This window comes from Nicotiana tabacum, chromosome 8 (genome assembly GCF_000715075.1).
Source record: "Nicotiana tabacum cultivar K326 chromosome 8, ASM71507v2, whole genome shotgun sequence".
Lineage (NCBI taxonomy): Eukaryota > Viridiplantae > Streptophyta > Magnoliopsida > Solanales > Solanaceae > Nicotiana > Nicotiana tabacum.
This window is the reverse complement of record NC_134087.1, coordinates 152,578,271-152,604,834: the sequence shown is the minus strand read 5'-3', so window position 1 is coordinate 152,604,834 and position 26,564 is coordinate 152,578,271. Positions and strand designations below refer to the sequence as shown.

At 39.7% G+C, this 26,564-nt stretch overlaps 1 protein-coding gene across 1 annotated transcript; it reads right to left on the bottom strand.

Moving 5' to 3' along the window:
• Positions 1–22,676: 22,676 nt before the first annotated feature.
• Positions 22,677–25,347, bottom strand: LOC107830402 (putative glycosyltransferase At3g42180). Its single transcript, XM_016657947.2, has 4 exons — positions 24,881–25,347; positions 24,617–24,768; positions 24,101–24,461; positions 22,677–23,445 (listed from the first exon to the last, which is right to left on the bottom strand). Exons 1-4 carry the CDS (start codon positions 25,058–25,060, stop codon positions 22,777–22,779), a joined length of 1,362 nt encoding a protein of 453 aa, XP_016513433.1. The 5' UTR covers positions 25,061–25,347; the 3' UTR covers positions 22,677–22,776.
• Between the last annotated feature and the right edge of the window lie 1,217 nt (positions 25,348–26,564).

Sequence of the window (26,564 nt, the reverse complement as noted above, 5' to 3'; positions counted from 1 at the left end):
TTCTTAAATAATAATAATAAAAAAAAATTGTAATTAATTAGGATTTTCTTTATTCATTTTAGAGACTAATTTTAAATAGCAAAATGTAGTCGCTTTAAGATTTATCCATTTAGGAAAATAAATGAGATGAGCCTCGCTTAATAAAATGTATAGATTGCGGGGCCCTCAATAAATGTACATTTAATTGCTTAGAATTAAGGAGGAGTCGTTTAGCAAATTTCACGGCCCTACCCCAAAGTAATAAATCGCTAATTGCTTTAGGCGCGATATAATAATAATACATTCTTAAACACGGGTATGCATTTATGCGACCCAAAACCAAATCCCAAAACATTGAATAAAAATACGTTCCGGATCGTGGATGCATTTTATGTGACCCAATCCAAAGACATGTTTTTAAACGATGTTCACATTCTTTAAAAAATATAATAATGAAATAAAAAGATAAAACTTGCACATGAGTCCATATTTGAATAAAATCAGATAATCAAGCCAAATATAACAGTTGAGCGACCGTGCTAGAACCACGGAACTCGGGAATGCCTAACACCTTCTCCCGGGTTAACAGAATTCCTTATCCGGATTTCTGGTGCGCAGACTGTAATACAGAGTCATTCTTTTCCTCGATTCGGGATTAAAATAGGTGACTTGGGACACCCTAAATCTCCCAAGTGGCGACTCTGAAATAAAGAAATAAATCCCGTTTCGACTGTCCTTTAATTGGAAAAAACCCCTTGCACCCTCGCGGGGGCGGAAAAATGAGGTGTGACAGTTATGACGTTATATACGCACCACCATCTGATCAGCTGGTATACATTGATGATTTTGCCCACAGTGGCCAAAATGATATGATGGGATACCCTCAGGGGCTTGATGATATGATAAACACATGTAACTATGCACGACATGACATTCATACGCATATGCATGACATTATAAGTATTTCATAATTTAAAAAGCTATCCTGACTTACAGGTTGAGTCCTTTACTCCATGTTTCTTCCATCCTCTTTATATATTTATTTACATGTCTTACATACTCAGTACATTATTCATACTGACATTCTTTTGTTGGTTATGCCTGCAGGTATAGGTAATCAGTTTGACGAGCCCTCATAGTAGACGAGATTGGCATTCAACGAAGGATCGGTAAGACTCCACCTCATTCGGAGTGCAGCCGAGTCTATGAGTCATCGTGTCAAAGTTTTACTACCGACTTACGGGGAGGCCGGTACCCTGTCCCATTTGATGTTAATTAATCTTAGAGGCTTTGTAGACAGATGTTCAGTTTGTACAGTATGTCAAAGGCCTTGACGGCCCATATGTATTCATATTTTAAGAACGATAGTTTATTGATACAGTATTGCCCACTTACAATTATACATTACGAGATATGGTCATGTTAGACCATGATAGTTATAAAAGCAATGAATGAGTTACATAGTGATTCGCTCGGGCCACTATGGTACCGGGTGCCAACCACGGCTCCCCAGGTTTGGGACGGGACAACCCATCCAGCTGAATAGGAGTTTTTGTTGGAGACTTTGTGGCGAGCTACTTTACTTAATCCGATTTGTAACACATGGAGTTCCCATTCCCAACTTATCTACCTTTGTCTATTTACTTCCTTTTTATGCTCAATTGAGACTATTTACTCTTTTTAGTTGTTTGCGACATTATGAAACCAGGCTTTGAGATGTTATAAGACAGTTGTGCTCATGTTTTGACCCTGTCAGAGACTTATGTATATTATAATGCTATTTTCAGACTTATTATGCTTTCACATCTATATCATAACTCTATTAATGACTTAATAATTGGATTTCATTAAGTAAGCAGGTTAGGCACCATCACAACCTTTAGTGGGATTTTGGATCGTGACATTGGTTCTCATCATCTTTCTCCACAAGGCACTTTAACATATCACTGATCTCTTTTATGTCCATGTCCTCCCTTTCATTTTTCGTACTAACGTCACAAGAAGGATTAGAATCATCATAATAATGGATTGGGAGATGATAAGAAATATACACAAAATCATATAAATGATCATTTTGACCACCACACATATCACACAAATTTCACACATAATATTGAGTTGGTATCCATAACTCACTCTTAAGAACATCTAGACATTATTATCATGGATGGTTTCCTCCATAATATGCACAAGAAAAATCAAAGAAGAATTATCAATATCCAAACTCCTATAGTTTCAAGATGCCATGTTTATCAAATCAACAAGTAAAAAAACAAAATAAAAAAGATATTAATGAAATGTTAATTTTTTAACTTAGTAATATTTACAGCTACAACTAATTCATTAGCTCCCCAGCAACAACATCAAAATTTGATCATGCTTAACTCTAGTCTTAAAAAGGATAAGCAATCGCTGCAAACATAACGTAGTTTGTGAATCTAGGGTCAAATCCCACAGGGAACTATACTTCAGTTACAACTTTCGATATTGCTAAGAAACACAAGTTCAAGTAACTTTTTAGTTATAAATATTGTGATTTTTATTTTAAATTAATTAATTACAAATATTAAAAAGCAATAAAAATTATCAACTAAAGAGACTAAGGAAAATTTAAGAGTAAAAAGCCTAGGATTGTGAGTTTCTCCATTATCGCGATGAACACCTAACATGTTTATTATAATCTCGCCGAGTTATTAACTACAAATCATGATCTCTTGTTAATGCAATTATCTCTCGATCAAGAGCAGTAATTGTCTTAGAGTTATTCTCTCGAACTAACTCTAGCTTGCTATTCAAACTACCCACAAAAATCTAATCCCGCTTTTAAACCTAGGTAATTAATTTTTAAATTACACCAAGCCATGTTGTTCAATAACAATCTAATCAAACATTTTTTTTCTCAAGAAATAAAGATATAACAGTACAATTAATCGATGGTCATTCAATTAACAACAAGAAAATTATAGTTGAACAAATAGAGTAAATAAATTCAATTATAATAAAACACAATCAAGAATTCATCCAATAATTGGTTCCATCAAAACCCTAAATGACAAGTTTACTACTCATCATTTTACTCAAAAGCATAATATTGCAATTCATAAACCAATAAGAGAGAGAAAAGAAGAGAAGGTAAATTTGTCGTCGAATTCCATTGGCCTCCACTCCACGTGTGTTTCTTATCTCTCAAGTAGTGTCTCCTCAAAAAGATGTATATATAACCTAGTGCGGTTAGACGGCAATCTAATCAATCTAATTTTAGATAGAGAGACCAGGCACCGTGTCTGGCCTTCGAGCAATGCGCTTTATGCGAACAAGCTCCTAGTAACTTTGTTTCCTTCTTTTCCCGTGATGCCTCGCATGATAGGGCTTGTGTAATTATTTTGTGCAGGGGCAGACTCTCTTAGCTCGTCTTCCTCTCCCCTGATGCGCGGCTAGTGGACGAGCTATGCCTTCTTACACTTTCTTGTGTCTTTATTTTTTGTGTTGTACCAATTCATCCTCTTTCAACAAACTTTCATCCAAACAAATTAGTTAGCTCTAATTCACACCAAATCACTTCTTTTACTTTCACTTTCATGCAAAATATTCCTAAATACGTACAACACGCAATGAGCTCAAAATACCCCAAGAACAATGTAAACACAACAAATATACATAAGATATGAGGCGTAAATATAGAAAAAAATATGTACTTTTAGATGAATATCACTCTGTGACCACCCAACCGATCATCTTAAGAATTAACGCCTCGATCCCTTATTAACTGCTTTTCCCGTGTTTATCTCTACTATTTTGATTTGCCGGGATGTTCGGTTTTGAGTTTCGGAGAGTTTTTGGATGCTTAGTTCCTAAATGAGAGCTTAAGTGTTGGAAATTTGACCGTAGTCAAAACAATATGAAGACGGACTCGAAATGGAATTTCGATGGTTCTATTAGCTCCGATGGATGATTTCAGGCTTAGGGGCGTGTTCAGATTGTGTTTTGGAGGTCTGTAGCTTATTTAGGCTTGAAATGCCGAAAGTTGAATTTTGAAGTTTCCGGTTCGATAGTAAGATTTTGATCCGATGGTTGGAATGAAATTATGAAAGTTGGAAAAGCTCCGTAGTGTTGAATGTGTCGTGTGTGCAAAATTTTAGGTCATTCAGACGAGATTTGATAGACTTTTTGATCGAGAGCGTATTTTTAGAGTTTTGGAGTTCTTAGGCTTGAATCCGTGGTTGATTCGTCGTTTCGATGTTGTTTAGGTGTTTTAAGGATTGGTATAAGTTTGGACAGTATTAGACTTGTTTGTGCTTTTGGTTGAGGTCCTGGGGGCCTCGGGATGATTTTGGATGGTCTTCAGAAGAATTGGAAGTGGTTTGAAGCAGCTGAAGCTGCTGATCTCTGTCATAACCGCACCTGCGGTTGGGTTTCGTAGGTGCGGAGCCGCAGAAGAGGCGGATTCATTGCAGAAGCGGAAAGGAGAGAAGCCATCAGGAGCGGGAGAATTACCGCAGAACCGGTACCGCATCTGCGAATGATGAGTCGTAGGTGCGGAAACATGTTGAGTTAGTGATTGTCGCAGATGCGACCATTTGTCCGCAAAAGCAGGACCACAGAAGCGGATAAGCGGGGCGGAAACATATAAATTTTTGTCTTCACAAATTTGAGCTATTTTTCACCTCTTTTCAAATGGGAAGAAGGCTTGGGGAGCATTTTCAAGAGAGATTTTCAGAGGAATTCATTGGAGTAAGGTCTTTGGTCTCTAAACTCGTTATTGGAATAATTGTTATCATTATAAGCATGAAAAATTAAGGAAAATCAGTGGTAATTTGGGGGTTAGAGCTTAATTAATTAGAGACCTTTGAGTGATAATTTGAGGGACCATTTGAGGTCCGATTTTGGTACTTTTGGTATGACTGAACTCATGAGAGTGTGAGGATTCTGGAAATGTAAATTTTACCCGATTTCGAGATGTGGGCCCGAGGGGCGTTTTGGTAATTTTACCTAATTTCACGTATTAGCTTAGAATTTCTTTGTAAAATTAGTTATTTGAAGTGTTATTTACATTATGCAATTGAATTGAATAGATTTGGGCCATTTAGAGTCAAGTACTCGTGGCAATAACGTGGTCTCGGGTTGATTTTGAACCAGTTCGAGGTAAGTGGCTTGCCTAACCTTGTGTGGGGGACCTTCCCCTTAGGATTTGGTATTATTGATAATTGAGATGCCTTGTACGTGAGGTGACGAGTGCGTACTTGTGCTAATTGTTGGAAATCCGATTTTCATTAGGTAATTACTAGTATGTTTCATTTCCTGTTTTTATTACTTGCACTATTAAGTCTGTTGTTAGCTTAGGAAAGCATGTCTAAGTGATTTAATTGCTTTATTTTCTCAAACTGCTTTACCTGAATTCTGTGCAGCATGCTAGGCTAGAATTACTTGTTTTCCTTAATATGAAATTTGACATTTCTAAATATTCTAGTAGCTCCCCCTTGTCTGTTTATTTTAGGACTACGGATGTGAGATTTCGGTAGTTCCCCATTGTCTATTTATTTTGGGACTACGGATGTGGGATTTCGGTAGATCCCCCTGCACAGTTATATGAAACTACGGGAATGCACCCGGTAGATTCCCCCAGTACTGGGTATTTATATTTGGGACTACGGAACGGGATTCCGGTAGATACCCGCGCACTATGAGTTGGACCACGGGACGAGATCCCGGGAGATCTATTGGATATGTATATTTGGGGCTACAGGACGGTATCCCAGGAGATCCCCGATTGTTGTGATTTGGTGCTGAGCCGTATTTCTTTCTGTGCTTACTTTGCCTTTATAATAGTTGTTGTTGTCCTTTATATCCTGTGCCACTTTTACTGTTGTACTTATTTATACTTTTTTGTTCTATACTGTCGAACTTTATATTTTATTTAACCTCAGTAGGGCCCTGACCTTCCTCGTCACTACCCGACCGAGGTTAGGCTTGGCACTTACTGAGTACCGTTGTGGTGTACTCATGCCCTTTCTGTGCATGTTTTTCATGTGCAGATCCAGATACTTTGACTCAGACTTAGACACTGGTAGACATTCAAAAGCTTGTGGTTTCATGAGATTCCGGGTTTTGGGAAAAGTATTAGTTTTGAGAGTTGATATTGTGTATGTCGAGCGGCACTATTAAACACTGTTTATTTCACTATTTCTATTTTAAATTATTTTCTTCCACAATTGGTTTATCTTCCGCATTTTAGGCTTACCTAGTCGCAGAGATTAGTTGCCGTCACAATGATTCACGGAGGGCTGAACCGGGGTCGTGACAAGTTGGTATCAGAGCTCTAGGTTCATAGGAGTCATGAATCACAAGCCGGTTTATTAGAGTCTTGTTGATCGGTACGAAGATATCTATACTTATCTACGAGAGGCTATGTAACTGTTAGGAAAATTCCATTTCATTTAATTTCCTTATCGTGCGAGATTTTGATGTCGCAATTCTAAACTTCTATCTTCTATTCTCCCACAGATGGTGAGGACACGTGCTACCCGAGATGATCAGGCACCCACACCCCTGCAGCCGTCAGAGGCCAGGGCTGGGGTAGAGGCCTAGGACGCGCATGTGGTGCATCTAGATCACCCGCGCGAGCTGCCATTGAGGTACCACTAGCAGTTCCAACCGGAGCCTAGGCACCTGATATGCCTACTGCTACTACCACTCCAGCGCTTCAGGAGACTCTTGCGCAGTTCATGAGCATGTACACCACTCTGGCTCAGGCAGGGATGCTTCCCCTTGCTGCAGCCACATCTCAGGCTAGGGGAGGAACACAAACTACCACTACCCGCACTCCTGAGCAGCGAGTGCATGTTGATCAGGTCCTAGAGATTATTCCTGTACAACCTGTAGTCCCAGGTCAGCCCTGGGTAGCGGCTTCAGAGGATGAGCAGCGGAGACTTGAGAGGTTAAGTATGATCCTCCTGTATTCGGTGGGTTAGATTCAGATGATTCCTAGGGATTTCTGGAGGAGTGCTACCATATTCTCCATACCATGGGTATCTCAGGATCGAGTGGGGTTTCCTTAACTACTTTCCAACTTCGAGGAGCCGCCTATGAGTGGTGGCACACCTATGAGTTAGACAGTCCGGATGAGACTGCTTCACTAACTTAGACTCAGTTTTCATATTTGTTCATGAGAGAGTATGTACCTCAGAGCCTCAGGGACGCATGGCACGCAGAGTTCGATTATTTGTATCAGGGTGCTATGACTGTCTCAGAGTATGCTGTTTGTTACACTAGTTTGGCTAGACATACACCAGCCTTGGTTTCTACTATTTGCGAGAGGGTTCACCGGTTTATTGAGGGCCTTATTACCAGCATTAGGTCTATCATGGCTCGTGAGTTGGAGATGAATATTTCTTATCATTAGGTGGTGAGCATTGCTAGGAGGATTGAGGGTATGCATGCTAGGGAGAGAGAGGAGAGGGAGGCCAAGAGGTCTCGAGAGTCGGGCCATTATTCTAGTGCTCGTGCCCCAGCTGCAGGTCGTCGTGGTAGGGGTTATATGAGTTTCCCTTTTCATTCAGCTCTTCCAGTAGCCAGTGGTATTACAACTCCTCCTAGACCTCGGGAGCCTTATTATGTACCTCCGTGTCTAACGTGCCTCCTGTGCGGGGTGTTTTGAAAGGTCAGTCCAACCGAACTGGCCTATGCCAGTCACAGCCGCCAAGTCCTCCCAAGGCTTGTTTTGAGTGTGGTGACACCCATCATGTGGTGAGGAATTGCCCTAGTCTTGGGAGGAGTGTGCCTCCACAGACTTCTCAACCACAACGCACCCTGTAGAGCTCTTAGGCTATGGTTACAGCTCCAGTTGCTACCCCACCTACTCAGCCAGCTAGAGGTAGAGGTCGAGGAGGTAGAGGTCTCCCTATAGGGGGAGGCCAGGCTCGATACTATGCCCTTCCTGCCCGTACCGAGGTTGTTGCCTCCGGTTCTATCATCACCGGTATTATACTGGTTTGTCACAGAGATGCATCGGTTCTATTTGATCTAAGCTCCACTTATTCTTATGTGTCTTCTTATTTTGCTTTGCATTTGGGTGTACCTCGGGATTCTTTGAGTTCCCCTGTTTATATTTCTACTCCTGTGGGAGATTCTCTTGTTGTGGACCGTATTTATCGGTTGTGTTTGGTTTTTCTTAGTGGTTTTGAGACCAGAGCCAATTTATTGTTGAGCAGCATGGTAGATTTTGATATTATCTTGAGCATGGACTGGCTTTCGCCCCATTAGTCTATTCTTGATTGTCATGCCAAAACCGTGATGCTGGCTATGATAGGTGTACCGCGTGTTGAGTGGAGGGGTACATTAGATCACACTCCCAGTAGAGTTATTTCCTTCCTTAAGGCTCATCGTATGGTTGAGAAGGGGTGTGAAGCATATTTAGCTTATGTGAGAGATGTCAGTATTGATACCCCTTCAGTTGATTTAGTTTTAGTAGTACGGGACTTTTTTTGATGTGTTCCCAGCTGATCTTCCAATCATGCCGCCTGATAGAGATATTGATTTTGGCATTGATCTAACGCCGGGCACTTATCCCATTTCTATTCCTCCATATCGTATGGCTCCTCCTGAGTTGAAGAAATTGAAGGATTAATTACAGGAATTGCTTGATAAGGGTTTTATTAGGCCCAGTGTATCACCTTGGGGTGCTCCTATCTTGTTTGTGAAGAAGAAAGATGGTTCTATGCGTATGTTCATTGATTATCGCCAATTGATCAAATTTTAAAGTGAAGAACCATTATCCTTTGCCTCGCATTGATGATCTGTTTGACCAGCTTCAGGGTGCACGAGTGTTTTCTAAGATTGACTTGTGCTCAGGTTACCATCAGTTGAAGATTCGGGAGCCAGATATCCCAAAGACTGCTTTTAGGACTCGGTATGGTTATTACGAGTTCCTTGTTATGTCATTTGGGCTGACCAATGCCCTAGTAGCCTTCGTGCATCTGATGCACAGTGTGTTCCATCTGTATCTTGACTCGTTCGTCATTGTCTTTATTGATGATATTCTGGTATATTCCCGGAGTCGAGAAGATCATGAGCAGCACCTAAGGACAGTGCTTCAGACCTTGAGAGAAAAGAAGTTATATGCTAAGTTCTTGAAATGTGAGTTTTGGTTGGATTCTGTGGCATTCTTAGGCCACGTGGTGTCGAGTGAGGGTATTTATGTGGATCCGAAGAAAGTAGAGGCCGTGCAAAGTTGGACCAGACCATCCTCAACTACAGAGATCCATAGTTTTCTTGCCTTGGCGGGTTATTACCATCGTTTTGTTGAAGGGTTTTCATCGATTGCAGCCCTTATGACCAGGTTGAGTCAGAAGGGTGCTCCATTCCAGTGGACGGAAGAGTGTGAGGCAAGCTTTCAGAAGCTCAAGACAGCTTTGACTATAGCCCCAATTTTGATATTGCATGCATCTTACACTGTCTATTGTGATGCCTCGAGGATTGGCCTTGGAGTGGTGTTGATGTAGGACGGTAAGGTGATTGCCTACGCGTCCAGATAGTTGAAGGTACATGAGAAGAATTACCCTGTCCATGACCTTGAGTTAGCTGCCATTGTTCACACCCTGAAGATCTGGCGTCATTATTTATACAGGGTTCCTTGTGAGATTTATACCGATCATCGGAGCTTGCAGCACCTGTTCAAGCAAAAAGATCTAAATTTGTGCCAAAGGAGATGGTTAGAGTTGCTGAAGGACTATGATATCACTATTTTGTATCATCCGGGCAAGACCAATATGGTGGTCGATGCCTTGAGTCGCCAAGCAGAGAGTTTGGGGAGTTTGGCTTATTTACCAGCATCGGAGAGTCTTATGGCGATGGATGTTTAGGCCTTAGCCAGCCAGTTTGTGAGATTGGATCTTTCGGAGCCCAGTCGGGGTTCTAGCTTGTATGGTTTCTCGGTCTTCCTTGTTTGATCGTATCAGGGAGCGTCAATATGATGACCCCCATTTGCTTGTCCTCAAGGACAAGGTTCAACATGGTGATGCCAGAGATGTGACCATTGGTAAGAACGGGGTATTAAGGATGCAGGGTTGGATATTTGTACCCAATGTTGATGGGCTTCGAGAGTTGATTCTAGAGGAGGCCCAAAATTCGCGGTATTCTATTCATCCGGGTGCTGCGAAGATGTATCAGGATTTGAGGCAGCACTATTGGTGGAGGCGGATGAAGAAAGATATAGTTGGGTTTGTATCTCGGTGCCTCAACTGCTAGCAGGTGAAGTATGAGCACCAGAGATCGGGTGGGTTGCTTCAGTAGATAGAGATTCCGGAGTGGAAGTGGGAGCGGATCACCATGGACTTTGTAGTCGGGCTCCCACGGACTTTGAGAAAGTTCGATGCTATTTGGGTGATTGTGGATCAACTGACCAAGTCCGCACACTTCATTCCTGTGTGTACTACCTATTCTTCGGAGCACCTAGCAGAGATTTAAATCCGGGAGATTGTTCGTCTGCATGGTATTCCAGTTTCCATCATTTCAGATAGAGGTACTCAATTCACATCACGGTTCTGGAGGGCCGTTCAGCATGAGTTGGGTACTTAGGTAGAGTTAAGCACAGCATTTCACCATCAGACGGATGGACAGTCCGAGCGCACTATTCATATTCTTGAGGATATGCTCCGTGCGTGTGTGATTGATTTGGAGGTTTTTGAGATCAGTTCTTGCCATTGGTAGAGTTTGCCTACAATAACAGCTATTAGTCTAGCATTCAGATGGCGCCGTATAAGGCTTTATATGGTAGGCGGTGTCGATCCCCGGTGGATTGGTTTGAGCCGAGTGAGGCTAGATTATTGGGCACAGACTTGGTTCAGGATGCTTTGGAGAAGGTCAAGGTGATTCAGGATAGACTCCGTATAGCCCAGTCCAGACAGAAGAGTTACGCGGACTGGAAGGTTTGTGATGTTTCCTATATGGTCGGAGAGCGGGTTCTGCTTCGGGTTTCACCTATGAAAGGCGTTATGAGATTTGGGAATAAGGGAAAGTTGAGTCCAAGGTTTATTGGACCTTTTGAGATATTTCAGCGTGTTGGGGAGGTTGCTTATGAGCTTGCCTTACCTCCCAGCTTAGCATGAGTTCATCCGGTATTTTATGTTTTGATGCTCTAGAGGTATCACAGTGATCCGTCGCACGTGTTGGATTTCAGTTCAGTCCAGTTGGACAAGGATCTATCCTATGTTGAGGAGCCAGTGGCAATATTGGGCAAGCAGGTTAGAAAGCTGAGGTCAAAGAACATTGCATCAATAAAGGTTCAGTGGCCGGGTCAGCCAGTCGAGGAGGTGACCTGGGAGACTAAGTAGGATATGCACAGCCGTTACCCTCATCTTTTCACTACTTCAGGTATGTCTCTATGCTCGTTCGAGGACAAATAAATATTTAAGTGTGGGAGGATGTGATGACCTGGTCGGTCGTCTTAAGAATTAATGCCCCGATCCCCTATTAACTATTTTCCCCGTGTTTATTTCTGCTATTTTGATTTGTCGGAATGTTCGGTATTGCGTTTTAGAGAGTTTTGGGACACTTAGTCCCTAAATGAGAGCTTAAGTGTTGGAAATTTGACTATAGTCGGAACAGTGTGAAGACGGCCTTGGAATGGAATTCTGATGGTTCCATTAGCTACGTTGGGTTATTTCGGGCTTAGGGGCATGTTCGGATTGTGTTTTGGAGGTCCGTAGCTAATTTAGGCCAGTTCGATAGTGAGATTTTGATTCGAGGGTCGGAATGGAATTTCGGAAGTTGGAGAAGCTCCGTAATGTTGAATGTGACGTGTGTACAAAATTTCAGATCATTCGGACGAGGTTTGATACACTTTTCGATCGAAATCATATTTTTAGAGTTTTGGAGTTCTTAGGCTTGAATCCATGGTTGATTCGTCGTTTCGATGTCGTTTTAGGTGTTTTAAGGATTGGTATAAGTTTAGACAGTGGTATTCGACTTGTTTGTGCTTTTGGTTGAGGTCCCGGGGGCCTTGAGATGATTTCGGATAGTCGTCGGAATAATTGGAAGTGGTTTGAAGCAGCTGAAGCTGCTGATCTCCGTTATAACCGCACCTGCGGTTGGGTTCCGCAGGTGCGGAGCCACAGAAGCGGCGAATCCATCGCAGAAAAGGAAAGGGGACAAGCCAGCAGGAGCCATAGAAGCAGTACCGCATCTGCAAATGGGGAATTGCAGGTGCAGAAATAGGCATAGTTAGTGATTGTCGTAGATGCGACCGTTTGTCCGCAAAAGCGGGACCGCAGAAGCGGATTAGTTGGGCAGAAACTTATAAATGCTTGCCTTCGCGAATTTGACCTATTTTTCACCTCTTTTCAAATGGGAATAAGGCTTAGGGAGCATTTTCAAGAGAGATTTTCAGGGGAGTTCATTGGGGTAAGGTCTTTGGTCCCTAAACTCATTATTGGAGTGATTTTTATCATTATAAGCATGAAAAATTAAGGAAAATCAGTGGTAATTTGGGGGTTAGGGCTTGATTAATTAGAGATCTTTGAGTGATGATTTGAGGGACCATTTGAGGTCTGATTTTGGTGTTTTTGGTATGACTGAACTCATAAGAGTGTGAGGATTCTGGAAATATAAATTTTACCCGATTCCGAGATGTGAGCCCGAGGAGCATTTTGGTCATTTTACCTAATTTCACTTATTAGCTTAGAATTTCTTTGTAGAATCAGTTACTTGAAGTGTTATTTACATTATGCAATTGAATTGAATAGATTTGGGCCATTTGGAGTTGAGTACTCGTGGCAAGAACGTGGTCTCGGGTTGATTTTGAGTCGGTTTGAGGTAAGTGGCTTGCCTAACCTTGTGTGGGGGATCTTCACCTTAGGATTTGGTATTATTGGTAATTGAAATGCCTTGTACGTGAGGTGACGAGTGCGTACTTGTGCTAATTGTTGGAAATTCAATTTTCATTAAGTAATTACTAGTATGTTTCCTTTCATGTTTTTATTACTTGCACTATTAAGCCTGTTGTTAGCTTAGGAAAGTATGTCTAAGTGATTTAATTGCTTTATTTGCTCAAACTGCTTTACCTGAATTCTGTGTAGCATGCTAGGCTGGAATTACTTGTTTTCCTTAATATGCAATTTAACATTTCTGAATATTTTCCTATTGCTATTGTGTATTTACATTGGGTCTACGGATGTGGGATTCCGGTAACTCCCCCCCCCCTTCTTGTCTGTTTACATTTGGAACTACGGATGTGGGATTCCGGTAGATCCCCCTGCATAGTTATATGGAACTACGGGACTGCACCCGGTAGATTTCCCCGATACTGGGTATTTACTTTTGGGACTACGGAACGGTATTCCGTCAAATCCCCACGCACTATGAGTTAGACTACGGGACGGTATCCCAGGAGATCAATTGGATACGTATATTTGGGGCTACAGGACTGTATCCCGGGAGATCTCCGATTGTTGTGATTTGGTGCTGAGCCGTATTTCTTTCTGTGCTTACTTTGCCTCTGTAATAGTTGTTGTTGTCCTTTATATCTTGTGCCACTTTTATTGCTGTACTTATTTATACTGTTATGTTCTACAGTGTCGAACTTTATATTTTGTTTAACCTCAGTAGGGCCCTGACCTTCCTCGTCACTACCCGACCGAGGTTAGGCTTGGCACTTACTGAGTACCGCTGTAGTGTACTCATGCCCTTTTTATATGTTTTTCATGTGCAGATCCATGTACTTCGACTCAGACTTACCATCCTTGAGGTGAGGCGACCCTTCGGAGACTTCGAGGTATATCTGTCGCATCCGCAGACCGAGGAGTCCCTGTCTACTCTCCCTATTGTATTAGCCCTTATGTATTTCTTTTCTTTATTAGATATTCTAGAGTTAGATACTGGTATACATTCAAAGGCTTGTGGTTTCATGAGATTCTGGGTTTTGTGAAAAGTATTAGTTTTGAGAGTTGATATTGTGTATGCCGAGCGGCACTATTAAACACTGTTTATTTCACTATTTCTGTTTTAAATTATTTTCTTCCGCAAATTGGTTTATCTTCCGCATTTTAGGCTTACCTAGTCGTAGAGACTAGGTGCCATCACGATGGTTCACGGAAGGCAGAACCGGGGTCATGACACACTCCCCCTCTCCTGCTGAATAGTAACTGGTTGGTGCATTTGCATGGATTACAGGAAACTCAATACTGCCAGAGCGGAGCTAGAGTACTGCCAGCGGGTTCGGCCGAACCCGTTAGCTTTGGTTCGAACCTTGTATTTATCTTAAAAATTTCATTGAATATGTATAAATTATTTTTTTAAGCAATCCACTAGGCGATGTGCCTAGGGCAAGTTTTATTTATATAAAGAAAATAAAAAACCGAATACATTGTCAGGAGGTCTTACGATATGAAAGTAATAAAATTTGCTAATTACATTCCTTCTATTACTAACGTTAAGCAATGAACTTAACTTTGGTATCACAAAGTGTGTACTAGAAAATTTAAACCAATGTTGCATCAGAACTAGCCATTGATTGCCAAGATATACCTTGTGAATCTGCACATGTGTTTCTGATAGTGTGCTGAAGATGATAACCTCTTTTCCTTGGTGTTTTATTGTCCTTGTTTATTTCCAAGTATCTAGAAGTTCCCTAATAACTACTACATACCATCTGCAACTGAACCTGTGATCCATCTGCTGCATTGTTGTTGTCCACATCTGTCTTCTCCTCTCTATTCTGCCCTCATTGTTGATCAATCTACTGGTAATTCTTGATACGTTCCTTGCATGATTTCCTCCATAGTGTGTCCATCTCCAATTTTGTATTGATATGTATGTCCAAATTAAACCATTATTGCTCGCTAAGTGCAGTCCAAAGCGCCAAGTTACAAGTCTTCTCCATATCTGCTCCATTGTGGTGTTTAGGAAACCACTTTCTTGATTGGTTCTTGTGTTTCTAGCTGAAGCTTTTGCCTTACATAATTCCTGTGTTATTGTAAACTTGTACTACATTTGGAAGACGTTCCATAACACAGCCCTGTTACCCAGAAATCTTTGCCAAAACCTGCAACTAATATCCTGAATACCAGCTTCCTTTACTATACTGCTTTTGCCTTCTAAATCATGTATTGCCATCAAGTGTCTTTTTGATGCCCTTGTATTAAGACAAAGCTGATATCTGGTATAGACCTGCAGCATTGAGATTTCAAGCCAACAGGCCCTATTGCTGCCCTTACACATGCTGAACACCCAATGATGCATTAAGATCCTACTCACAGATCTCATGCTTGTGCATGCCCCTTTTCCTTCTTCAAGGGAATAAGCACATAGTGCTAATACCACCCATTGAAGTCATAATAGGGGGCAAGGCATGAGTACACTAACATTTCCTGCAAAAAAGAAAACAAGGTTAGTGAAAATATTTGTCACTATCATCTCCTCCTAAAAGATTTGATGATATTGACTATAGCAATTGTCCAGTTCCCTCACTAAAACTCCTGCCTTGTTTATTTTTTTCACAACTCCCCTCCTTGTTTTGTCTATCCTACTACCCTTATATTTGCCCATGAATCCCCCTTCAGCTTTCCTTTTCCAAATTTCCTCCATGTTACCATATAGCATGCAGCCAACTTCCTCCTAGAACTCCTATTGCTGTATTTTTCTGCATTTTTCTTCCTGTTCCTCCTCCTACTCCTGACTTCTTGTTTCTGCCTCTTGTAAAATCTGAACATCAAGAACTGCCTGACTCCGTGTATCCTTATACCACTCCCTCCATTCTCTTACTCCCCAGACTCTCTTTTGTTGTTGTTGTACTTTGCCTGCAATTCCTGCTGCTGCTATATCAGCAGCCCTATTTCCTACCTGTGTTGAACACTGATATTGGCTCCTAAATTTTACCTATTCTATGTTCCTACCAAATAGAATTACACCCAGCATTGCCTGACTCCCTATATCCATTGAGGCTACCTTACCATCCCCTATATCCTTTACTCCAGATTGCCCGTTTTGCTTAAACATTCTGGGACCAATATCTCCTATTGTTATTCTAATTTTCCAACCACACAAGATGCTGAAGCATAATCTAATTATCATTAAGTCCTGCTTGGAAAGTCTACCTATGCATGGCCTAGACTTCCTTCCAATGGGTTGAGTGCAAAACACTAATACCACCATCTGAATATCCATCAACAAGCAAGTCATAGGTGCAGCAACTTGACCTGCAAAGAAAAGAAAACCTTGTTAGATAAAACCTTCATCACCATGTACTCTTCCCACAGGATTTGTACACGATGATCATAATTTGGCTCCATTACATCCCTCCTCCTTGCCTCCATGCACCTTAATTCTTTGCTACCTTTACTCTCAAGTATGGACATTGCAATTTATCCCCATTCAATAGCCTCCTACCTTGTGTGTCTAGCTGATGGAACGAATAGCATTCAATATACCCCTAATCAAGAGCATAATTTGCCAAATGATCAGCTAATTTGTTCCCCTCTCGAAATATATGTGTTATTCTGCCATTGGATATGCTCAACATCTGCCTTATCTCCATCACTTATTCCTCAATAATTCAAGGTGGCTTCTAATCCCCTTCAATCACCCTCTTGAGCAACATTGAGTCTATTTGCACCCAAATATTTGATATGCCATCAGCCAAACTATGTTTCAATGCCTCCAATATAGCCTTAGCTTCTGCCTGTGTATCTGTCACCTCCTGAATCTCCTTACCACACGCATATAGCAAATTTCCTTGCTTATTTCTCAAGCAAAAACCAATTGAACTCCTTCCTGGGTTACCCCTCGATGCCCCATCAGTGTTTATTTTTGTCCAACATTGCATTGGAAATTCCCATAACACCTTATTGAACTTCAGCTTGGGAGTATAGTTCTCCATCATTTTCAGTATGTCTGGCCACATATATGGTACCTTAGCTATCCCAGGTTTTCTTACCTTGATAAGTGACTGAATAGTCGTGCATACCTGATACACCACTATATTAGTAGACACTGGCTCCCCATGTTTATTGGTATTCCTCCTTTTCCACAAATCCCATACAATGATACTAGGCAGTGCTAGAAATATTGGCTTCAGTCTAGGAATCACCTTCAAGGTCCAGCATTTCACTATAGCCTATTGCAAACTCAATCCCTCCAAAGACAATCCAGCATAAGAAAAAAAGTAAGTCTACACTCTTGAAGTAGTGTATGAATGATAGAACACATGGCTTACTATCTATTCATTAGGAGATACACAACACCAGCATTTTGATGGCATAAAGTAACCCATCCTTCTTATGACATCATCTAATGGTAATTTCCCTTTCCAAAGCTTCCACATAAAGAAGGAAATTTTATAGGCTCATGAAGGCTCTCCACAAGGATGGTTTGGTCCTAAAATTCCATCATAGTTTACAGAAGAGAGCCTTGGACATGTCATGTAATGATCGAAATCCTACTCCTCCCTCTTCTTGAGGTAATCAAAGAGTATCCCATGAAGCCCAGTGTCTAGTTCTACCCTCTATGGAACTGCTCCAAAAAAATCTCGCAAAATATTTGTGCAACTTGTTGATAACATATGCAGGTGGGTTCACTGCAGACAGCAGGTGAATAGGCATGTTTTGCAAAACACTATTGATCAGCACAACTCTACCACTAATGGATAACAGTTTCCCTCTCCAGGATTGGAGCTGTCCATTACCTTAGTGATTAAGCCCTCATAGTAGTCCATCCTTCTCCTTGAGTAGAAGATAGGGCAGCCAAGATAAGTGAATGGAAACTCCTTTTTCCATATTCCAGTAACTCTCTCAATTTTCCTCACAACTCATCACTTGTTGAGTGATGGACAAAGATAGCAGATTTGGATTTGTTAATCAATTGGCCTGAAGTTGCTTCATATAAATTTAACACTTCCATAATCAATCTTAGAGAAATGACATCTGATGATAAGAATATAATTGTGTCATCAACATATGCAAGATGGTTTATTTTAGAGCTCCATTTAGGTAGACCAAATCCACAAAAATACAAGTTATGATGTAATGCATTAAGCCCCCTCGACATTGCCTCTGCAGCCAATATAAATAAAGTAGGTGACAAAGGATCACCTTGCTTCACTCCTTTAGAAGACTTAAAAAAGCCATGCGGTTGCCCATTAACAAGAATTGAATACCAATTGTTAGACACAATGTTAAAGATTAAACCAATAAACCTTTCAGAGAACCCCATCTTCCTCAGGACCTTTGTGAGAAAAATCCAAGAAAGTCTATCATACGCCTTCATCATATCTAGCTTTAGAACTACATTGGGACCTTCTTTTGTTCTCAATCTAATATCAGTAATTATTTCCTGAGTGAGTAACACATTTTCAGCACTCCTTCCTTTAACGAACCCAGCTTGCTCATAAGAAATAACATTAGGAAGAATATCAACCAACCTCTCATGTATCACCCTCGAGATGATTTTGTTTGAAAAATTGCTCAAGCTGATTGGTCTCAAATTTGAGAAGGTTTGCACATCCTTCTTCTTCGGTAACAATATTAAATTTGTGTGAGTCACAAATTTAGGAAGGTCCTGCCCACTGAAGAAGGCCTTTACCATCTCTAGAATATCTTCACCTATGATTTCCCAACAAGCATGGAAAAAATTTCCATTGAAACCATTAGGTCTACCTGCACTGTCCCCATTCAGCCCAAATATTGCCTTCTTGACTTCCTCCATTGTTGGCTGTCTTGTGAGCTCACTATTCTATTCCTCATTTATCATCACAGGCATGTGATCCAGTATTGTAAAATCTATTGGAACACTAGATTCATGGAATTGCTGCTGGAAAAAATGGACAGTTTCTTCTGCTATATTTGCTTGTTCCTCTAGCCAATTACCATTTTTATCTTGAATTCTTTTCAGCTGTAGTTTCCTTCTTTTTCCATTTACATGAGCATGAAAAATCTTAGTATTTCTATCTCCATCTTTAAACCAAACCATACCAGCCTTTTGTTTCCAGAAATCCTCTTCTAATGCTCATACTCGAATCAATTCAGCTTGCACCCTTTGGAGTCTTTCGCGATTTTGAACTGTTGAATTTAATTCAAATTGAGTCTAATGTACCTTGACCACTTCCTCCAAACTAGCCAACCTTTGAAAAATATCACCAAACGTATCTCTGCTCCATACCGTTAAAGCCTTCTTCAATTTCTTCATCTTGTGGTTGAATAAGATATATGGGCTCGCGTGAAAGTCTGCCTGCCAGTTTTCCTTAACGACCTCCAAGAATGAATCATGTTTAATCCATAGATTCAAAAATCTAAAAGCTTTTCTGACTGGACCAGTACTAGGATTACAAGTAAGTTGTATCGGGCTATGGTCTGAACCAATCTTGGATTGTTGATTGATTTCCAAACCTGGCCAAAGCTGTTGAAGCTCCATGTTGCCTAGGCATTTGGCTAGTCATTTGAAAATACAATCCTCTTCTGCCCTCCCATTCCACCAAGTGAAATGCTTCCTTTGAACCCAAGATCAAAAGGATTGCACGTATTAATACAGTGCCTGAAATCATCTATCTCGTTAATATGTACTGGAAGGCCATCAAATTTCTCTTCTTCATCCCATATCACATTAAAGTCTCCACCCACGAGCCATGACAGAGACATATTAGTAGCCAATGAGTATAATGTGTCCCACAACTCAATTCTCTCAGTCGCATTACATTTAGCATATACCATAGTAATAATAAACTCCTTATGATCATCAGTATCAGTCATTCTCAAGGTAATCTGCTGTTCCATGTTGAATAGGATATCAAAATCATATTTTTGATCCATGAAAATCCATATTTTGTTAGATATATTAACCACTACTTGCTCAAACTAAAGCCTTCTCCTATACTGGTCCACAATTCTAGTCTGCTGCATAGGCTTCATCAAGGCAATGAAATCAAATTGGTACTGTCTATCCATTGTGACTACTCTTTCAAAAGCTTGCATTGTATTAACTGACCTAATATTCCAAATGAGAGCATTCATCATTAATTAACTAATTTATAAAAGGTTCTCCTTGTTTAAACTCCTGGGACATTCACCCCAGTAGTGTCCTTTGGCTATTTTTTCTTCCCCCTTCCTGCTGATTTCCCAATCTCTATTTGTCTAGAAGAGATGTCACCTTGCCTACCAACATTGATGAAATTCTAGGTAGTGGATTCTGCATCCATATCTCTCCCTTTTGTCCCTTTTACATGCTCTTCTTCTGCATTATTTTCTTGAGTAACCATCTGGTTATGGATAGGTTTAGGAATCAGACTCTTATAATTATTTTTCCTTTACTTCACCTCAGTTATGACCTGTGGATTAGGATAGCTGATGACATCTTGAATATGTGTAATGGCTGCTGATTCATCACCTGGGTACCCTAGCCTGCTTTCTGCTGCTTCTCTGAATCTTTCTGAATTCCTTCAAATTGGTTGTTGCACTTCCTCCCTTGAATCCCTTGGATCCCATGTATCTCTAACCTGTTCTATAGGCTCATTCATCTCTGCAAGGCTAGGATTATTAATAGGATTAGCTGATGGTTCAGATTTATTAGGTTGTTCAACTTGAAGAGGCTGCTCTGCTGAATCCTTGACCTTGTTACCCTCAGCTACACTTTGTCCTTCAATTCCACCACTTTTACCATTCAAACTTTGTTCTTCCACATCTGTCTCTTTGTCTTGTACTTCTTCCACATCTTTATGGCCTTCAAGGAATTAACCTTTATCTGATTCTTCTTCATGCTGTTGATACCATAATCTATCTCCAATAAAATCCACATTATCCTTTAGATTTTCTTGCTCAGGGATCACACTTGTATCCAGAGATTGAAATGGGATTTCTTGGCAAGATTGATGTGTGGTAACATTTGTGATTGGGAAAGTTCTATGTACCCATTGAGCTGTAGATTCTTTAACTCTATCTGCTACTGCCTTAACTATACTTCCTCCCCCATTAGAATTAGTTGCATTGCCTCTCTTTGATGATACTACTCCAGTAGACTTAGGAGTAAAAACTGCAGCAGCTGGATTTAACTCATTATGGACAGGTGATTTCTGCACAATAGTATCCTCTACCACTACTAATTGATTACCTTCATTATTTTGTTCTTCCACTTGTAAGGCTGCAAACTTGTTTGCTGTTTGAATTTGTTGGTCTGCATTAACTGGAACAATTTGCCTTCTTCCATTATCATTGCTTTGCTGACTATTACCATTAGCTTGCCCAATTTCCTGCATTGATGCACCATCATTTTAAATAAGATTAACAGATCTTTGTACTTGCTGCCCATTACCTTGATCAACTGGAACTATTTCTTTCCTTGTAACAACTTGATTTCCATTCTTCTTCACACGATTGTCCCTCACTTCCTTCCATTGCTCTCCAACTGGATTCACATTACCTACTACTCTCCCGCTTGATAGAATCAACAAAGGTTGATTATGATGAACCTTAGACTGCTCCTTGCTACTTTCCACAGTCTGCTTGCCTTGATCATAAGGGGATAATTCCGGATGAATTCTCCAGCATTCAAATTCATCATGCCCTTGTAATCTACATTCCTTGCAATATTTGGGCAACATATCATACTTGATGCTAACCCATTCAGTTCTTATTTCACCTGAAGCTTCATTAACAATGTCCATTCTCACCTTCTTAGGATGATCAGCTAACAAGTCGACGAGAACTTGACCCTAGCACAACTAGGTCTAGTCTTATTGATTGTAGCCATGTCCAAGTGTAAAGGCTTTCCAACAGCTGAAGCAAGAGATAAAAGACACTCTTTCACAAAATAAGTAGGTAACAAACCTGGAAAGGAAATCCAAGCCATAGCCATTGGAGTCTCCTCTCCTGCCTTAAATTTCACATCATATATGAGAGGTCGGATTTGATATTCATGTCCATTCTTGTCTTTGACATATTGATCACCTTTCGACGAAAAATCAATAATGTCCTGCCACAAAGTCATACGTATAAGGATATGTATGTCTCTCATGTAACCAATGCTACAATCTCCCTTAATTCCACATTGTAATGGGACAATGCGACGAATCTCGTTCAAATCTGGCCATCCATACGCGATTTTTCCAACCACAGCATATTGGATACCTTCAATCACGTTCATTCTATCAACTTCTGCCTCCGTAAACTTCACCATTGGTTGTCCATTGACAAAAGCTGCTCGACGCAATGGAATTGGTTCAACAGAGGAAACATGTTTCTGCATGGCACTATTCATAGTTGATGGTTTAAGGATTTTAGAGTAGTCTAAGGGCTGGGGATTGTTGTTAGTGGTCGTGGAGGGCTGGGCGATGATGGGAGGGGGCTGACCGGCCGGAGAAGAGGGCTGGCCGCCGGCCAGATTGGCCATGGCAGCAAAATCGCGAGCTTTCTCTCTCTAGGATCACAAAATCGCCAGAGCCTCTTTCTCTAGCGTACTATTATGTATAAATTATTAAGTTAGAACCCAGAAACTTAAAACGATTAGAATCCCGAACTCATAAGCTTGAAATCCTGGTTCCGCCTCTGAATACTGCCACCAGAAAAGATAAATATTATACCTACGCGTTTCATAAATCTTATTAATGAATATTATCGTATTTAAATTGAAAGGATTTAAATTATACACTAACAATTATTACAATTCGTCAATCTCAAATTAGGATACGAACTCTCCATATTCATTTAATTTCATTTGAACCCGTTTCATCCAATGTAAATTATATATACGGATAGTATAATAAATTTAATTGCTTATGGTAGATAAAAATATGAAGAGTATAAACATTATAATGAAGAAATTTGATCAGGTAGCTAGTCTAAGATTGAGTCGCCTTAACCACACTGAGTGAAGCACAGTGTAGATTGCATCAAAGGGCTGAGCTGGGCGGTGCACTTTGAAATGCCTTTGCAATCTTCTCACTCTTTTCTGCATTTTCAAGTACTTACCACGAGAAACACCTTTCAAGATTGTCTTTAATTCTGGGATTTTGTCAACTGGAACACTAATGGAAAATTGACTCCAGTCAAGAACATCACTAAATGGCAAGGAATAGTGATCTGAAATTATGACAGGAATGCATCCTGCATAAATCGATTCAGTGATTCTTGGACTTGCAACTTCATATCCACTTGGAGCTAAGCAAAACTTGGTTTGACCCATTAAATATGTGTAATTTTGACCCTCTGGGAGGTACTCGTGGACGCGAATTTCGTCGTCTTTGCCTCTCCAGTGTTGAAGCAATTTTTGTCTTATGTAGCCGTGTGCTCCACCAGCAAAAAATGCAAGAATTGGGCGATTGGTTGGGTGTAAACCTAAGTCAGGGGGTGCAAGATTAAGAGTGTTGGCTAATCCATAAACCTCAGGCAATGAGATATCTCTTTTGGGTTGAAATCCTTCTGAGGTATTCGCATTGCATAACACTCTGATCAAGTTCTTGAACAGCTTTGGATTTCCACTGGAAATCTCTGGTGCCTGAACTCTAACTGGAACTGCTGGGCACACACACACACACACACACACACACACACACACACACACACACACACACACATATATATATATATATATATATATATATATATATATATATATATATATATATATATATATATATAGTACACTCCAAGAAGGATAATGAACTTTTTAAAAACGAGTCAAATATGGATAAGAACCATATTATCCATTTAGAAAATGGATAATGAATGGATATATATATATATATATATATATATATATATATATATATATATATATATATATATATATATATATATATATATAATTAGCGGTGGAATATGTACACTCCAAGAAGGATAATGAACTTTTTAAAAACGAGTCAAATATGGATAAGAACCATATTATCCATTTAGAAACCAATAGGTAATCAATGGATAACCAATGAGTTTAACTTTTATATTTGTAAAGCCTCAAATTAGGAGTTCCTCAAGTTTGGGATACTAGTAATTCTCCCAAAAATGATCATATTCAAAAAGTTATGAGTCGGGTCGAATAATTTATCCGTGTTTATTACCCATTTTTTATCCGAACCATATCCGACCCGACCCGACCTGCCCGTTTGTCACTCCTGTATATAATTGAGATAAATGAAAAATAGGTATGTACGTACCCAATCATGGCAAGAAAGAATGAAATGGTCAGCACCATTGCTTCTATTCCAATAAGGATACTTGTTAGAAATAACATGAATGTAATCCTCAACGACCCTTTGCAACTTTGCTCGAAAAATATGATTGGTGCCTGGAATGAAAAGAAATTGAACAATATAGGCAACACTGATTGGTATAAAGAAGGCATGAGCTTCATCAGGATGGGAAGCCAAGAAATTAGGTGTTTTTTCAGTCTCCATTTCACCAATGAAGTGACCTTCTATTGCATATATCTCTTTCATGGGTCCATTGTGTACCATTGGTAAATCTCCTTCTTTGTATGTCCACACCTTAAATCTCTTCATCATCTCTATGTAACTCCTGCATATATAATTATATTATTTGAATTCATTTATATCAACTCTTAACTTGATATTCAACATTTGGACATGCATGATTATCAATTTTCAAGACTCAAAAATTTCATTTAAACATCCAGTTGCAATTAAAATTGAACAAAATAAACAAAACTTAACTGGTGAAAGGCATATGAGTTTCTATAGATAGAACCACTTGGAATGAACCTCTGTTCTTCTTTGTAAGAAGTATAGTTTTTCGAACGAATAGCTCGCTGAATTGCTGCTCTTGCTCTGGCTAAATCTTCTTCAATTTTCTCTACACTGCTCTTCTGTTCATGCAAAGAGAAATGGGGAAGATATATATATATGGTTGATAAAAAAAAGTAGTAAACCATATAGTAGTAGTGTATCCCAAGTGAATTATGCATGATAAAATTGTACCTTAGCATGAATATTTTCTTGAATGAGGGCTACTTGTTGATTGTCATGTAAGATTTTGTTGTTTAAGGGAGGTGTTTTTGAGAAAGAGGAATGATTTAATTGGGAGAAGTAGACCAAGAAAAGAAACAGAAAGGCTGGAAATATTAACAATGGAGCACTGCAGCTTGAAGCAGACATCATTGCATAAATTCGCCTATATATATGGTCGGAAATTGACGATTTCCGGCACTGCTCAGAGGTCACAGCTAGTCGGGAAAAGAAATTAAGATGATACTAGTACTACTACTACTACACCATATTGGGAATCATAAGTAGCATAACATGTGACATTCATACACTAAATGGAATTAAAATCTGTGAATTTATGACCTTGGAAGAATGTACACTCTCTTCAAATCTAAACAAACGGATCAAATATTGAATCTCTATCTCTCTATATGATTATTCTCTTACCTCTTCTTTATTAGGAAAATAGTTTAATCAGCCCATTTTTATATGGACAACCCGAGGTCATCTCACTTGCACTAATATACATTACAATATAGAAGTTTTGAATTTAAATTTTGTACACGGGCGACGATGAATAACTTTTTTGCACCATGAAGTAAAATTGACTCATGACAATAGGTAACTCTTCATATCTAATCTAATAAGGTAACTCTGAAAATAGATTAATAGCTTGTTATAAATTATAGTACGATAGTGTAAAGATCAGCATATAAAACTTAGGGTCAAACCACTTAACTTTGACTGTGAATTTGGACAGACTCTTCAAGCTTTTGAAAATAAAATTGATATTTTCGAAAACTACATAAAAAGTATTATAAGTCATATTAATGCATAATTCAAAATATTTACAAAATATTTAAGAAAAAACATGGTCAAAAAACAAACTCGTAGACTTTCCAAATAGTAATAGTGCCGGTCTTTTTGAAACAAAGGGAGTTACTTTTATGGCTAGTTGAGATTAGTAACCTACATGATAAATAATTTGTTACAACAAGTAAAACTAGGCTAATAGTGTAGAATTTTTCCTAGTGTGTATTAGTTAAAACTTTTAAAGGAGAAAATTCCTTAGGACCCCAAATCCCTTTGAGACGGCAGAAAATGGGGAGAAATTCAAAAATAGCCGATTTGCAATTGATCGTTCAAAAATAGCCCAGTTTAAAAGTAATCGAAATTTAGCCACTTTTCATGTAAAGATAAATCTGAGGGGAAATCACTGTTCAAAACCCGAAAAATACACCAATATATAATGCTGGAGTTCCAGCATAAGTATACTTGAACTCCAGCATATTATACTGGAGTTCCAGGATAAGTATGCTGGAACTCCAGCATAATATGATGGAGTTCCAACATAAGTACACTAGAACTCCAGCATAATATACTGGAGTTCCAACAAGTATATCTGTCCAGCATAATATACTGGAGTTTGGAGCACCGGTGCTTCAGTCTCCAGTATATTATACTGGAGCCAGCAAAGTATACCGGTCCAGCATAATATGCTGGAGTTAATACACATGTGCACCGAACTCCAGTATATTATGTTGGACCGGTCTCTGTTGTAGCAAAATAGTGGCTATTTTTCATTGACTTGGTAAACGCTGACTATTTTTGAATGACCAATCCGAAAACTGGCTATACCGTGCTATTTTTACCAGAAAACGCAAATACGCATATCCCA

What these genes read in the sequence shown, in the direction of transcription:
- LOC107830402 (XM_016657947.2), bottom strand. Translation starts at nt 25,060, where the DNA reads ATGATGTCTGCTTCAAGCTGCAGTGCTCCATTGTTAATATTTCCAGCC. An exon ending in AAGAAAATATTCATGCTAAG is followed by an intron (nt 24,769 to 24,880) that starts GTACAATTTTAT and finishes TTGCATGAACAG; the next exon opens with AAGAGCAGTGTAGAGAAAAT. An exon ending in TTCTTTCTTGCCATGATTGG is followed by an intron (nt 23,446 to 24,100) that starts GTACGTACATAC and finishes GTTAGAGTTCAG; the next exon opens with GCACCAGAGATTTCCAGTGG.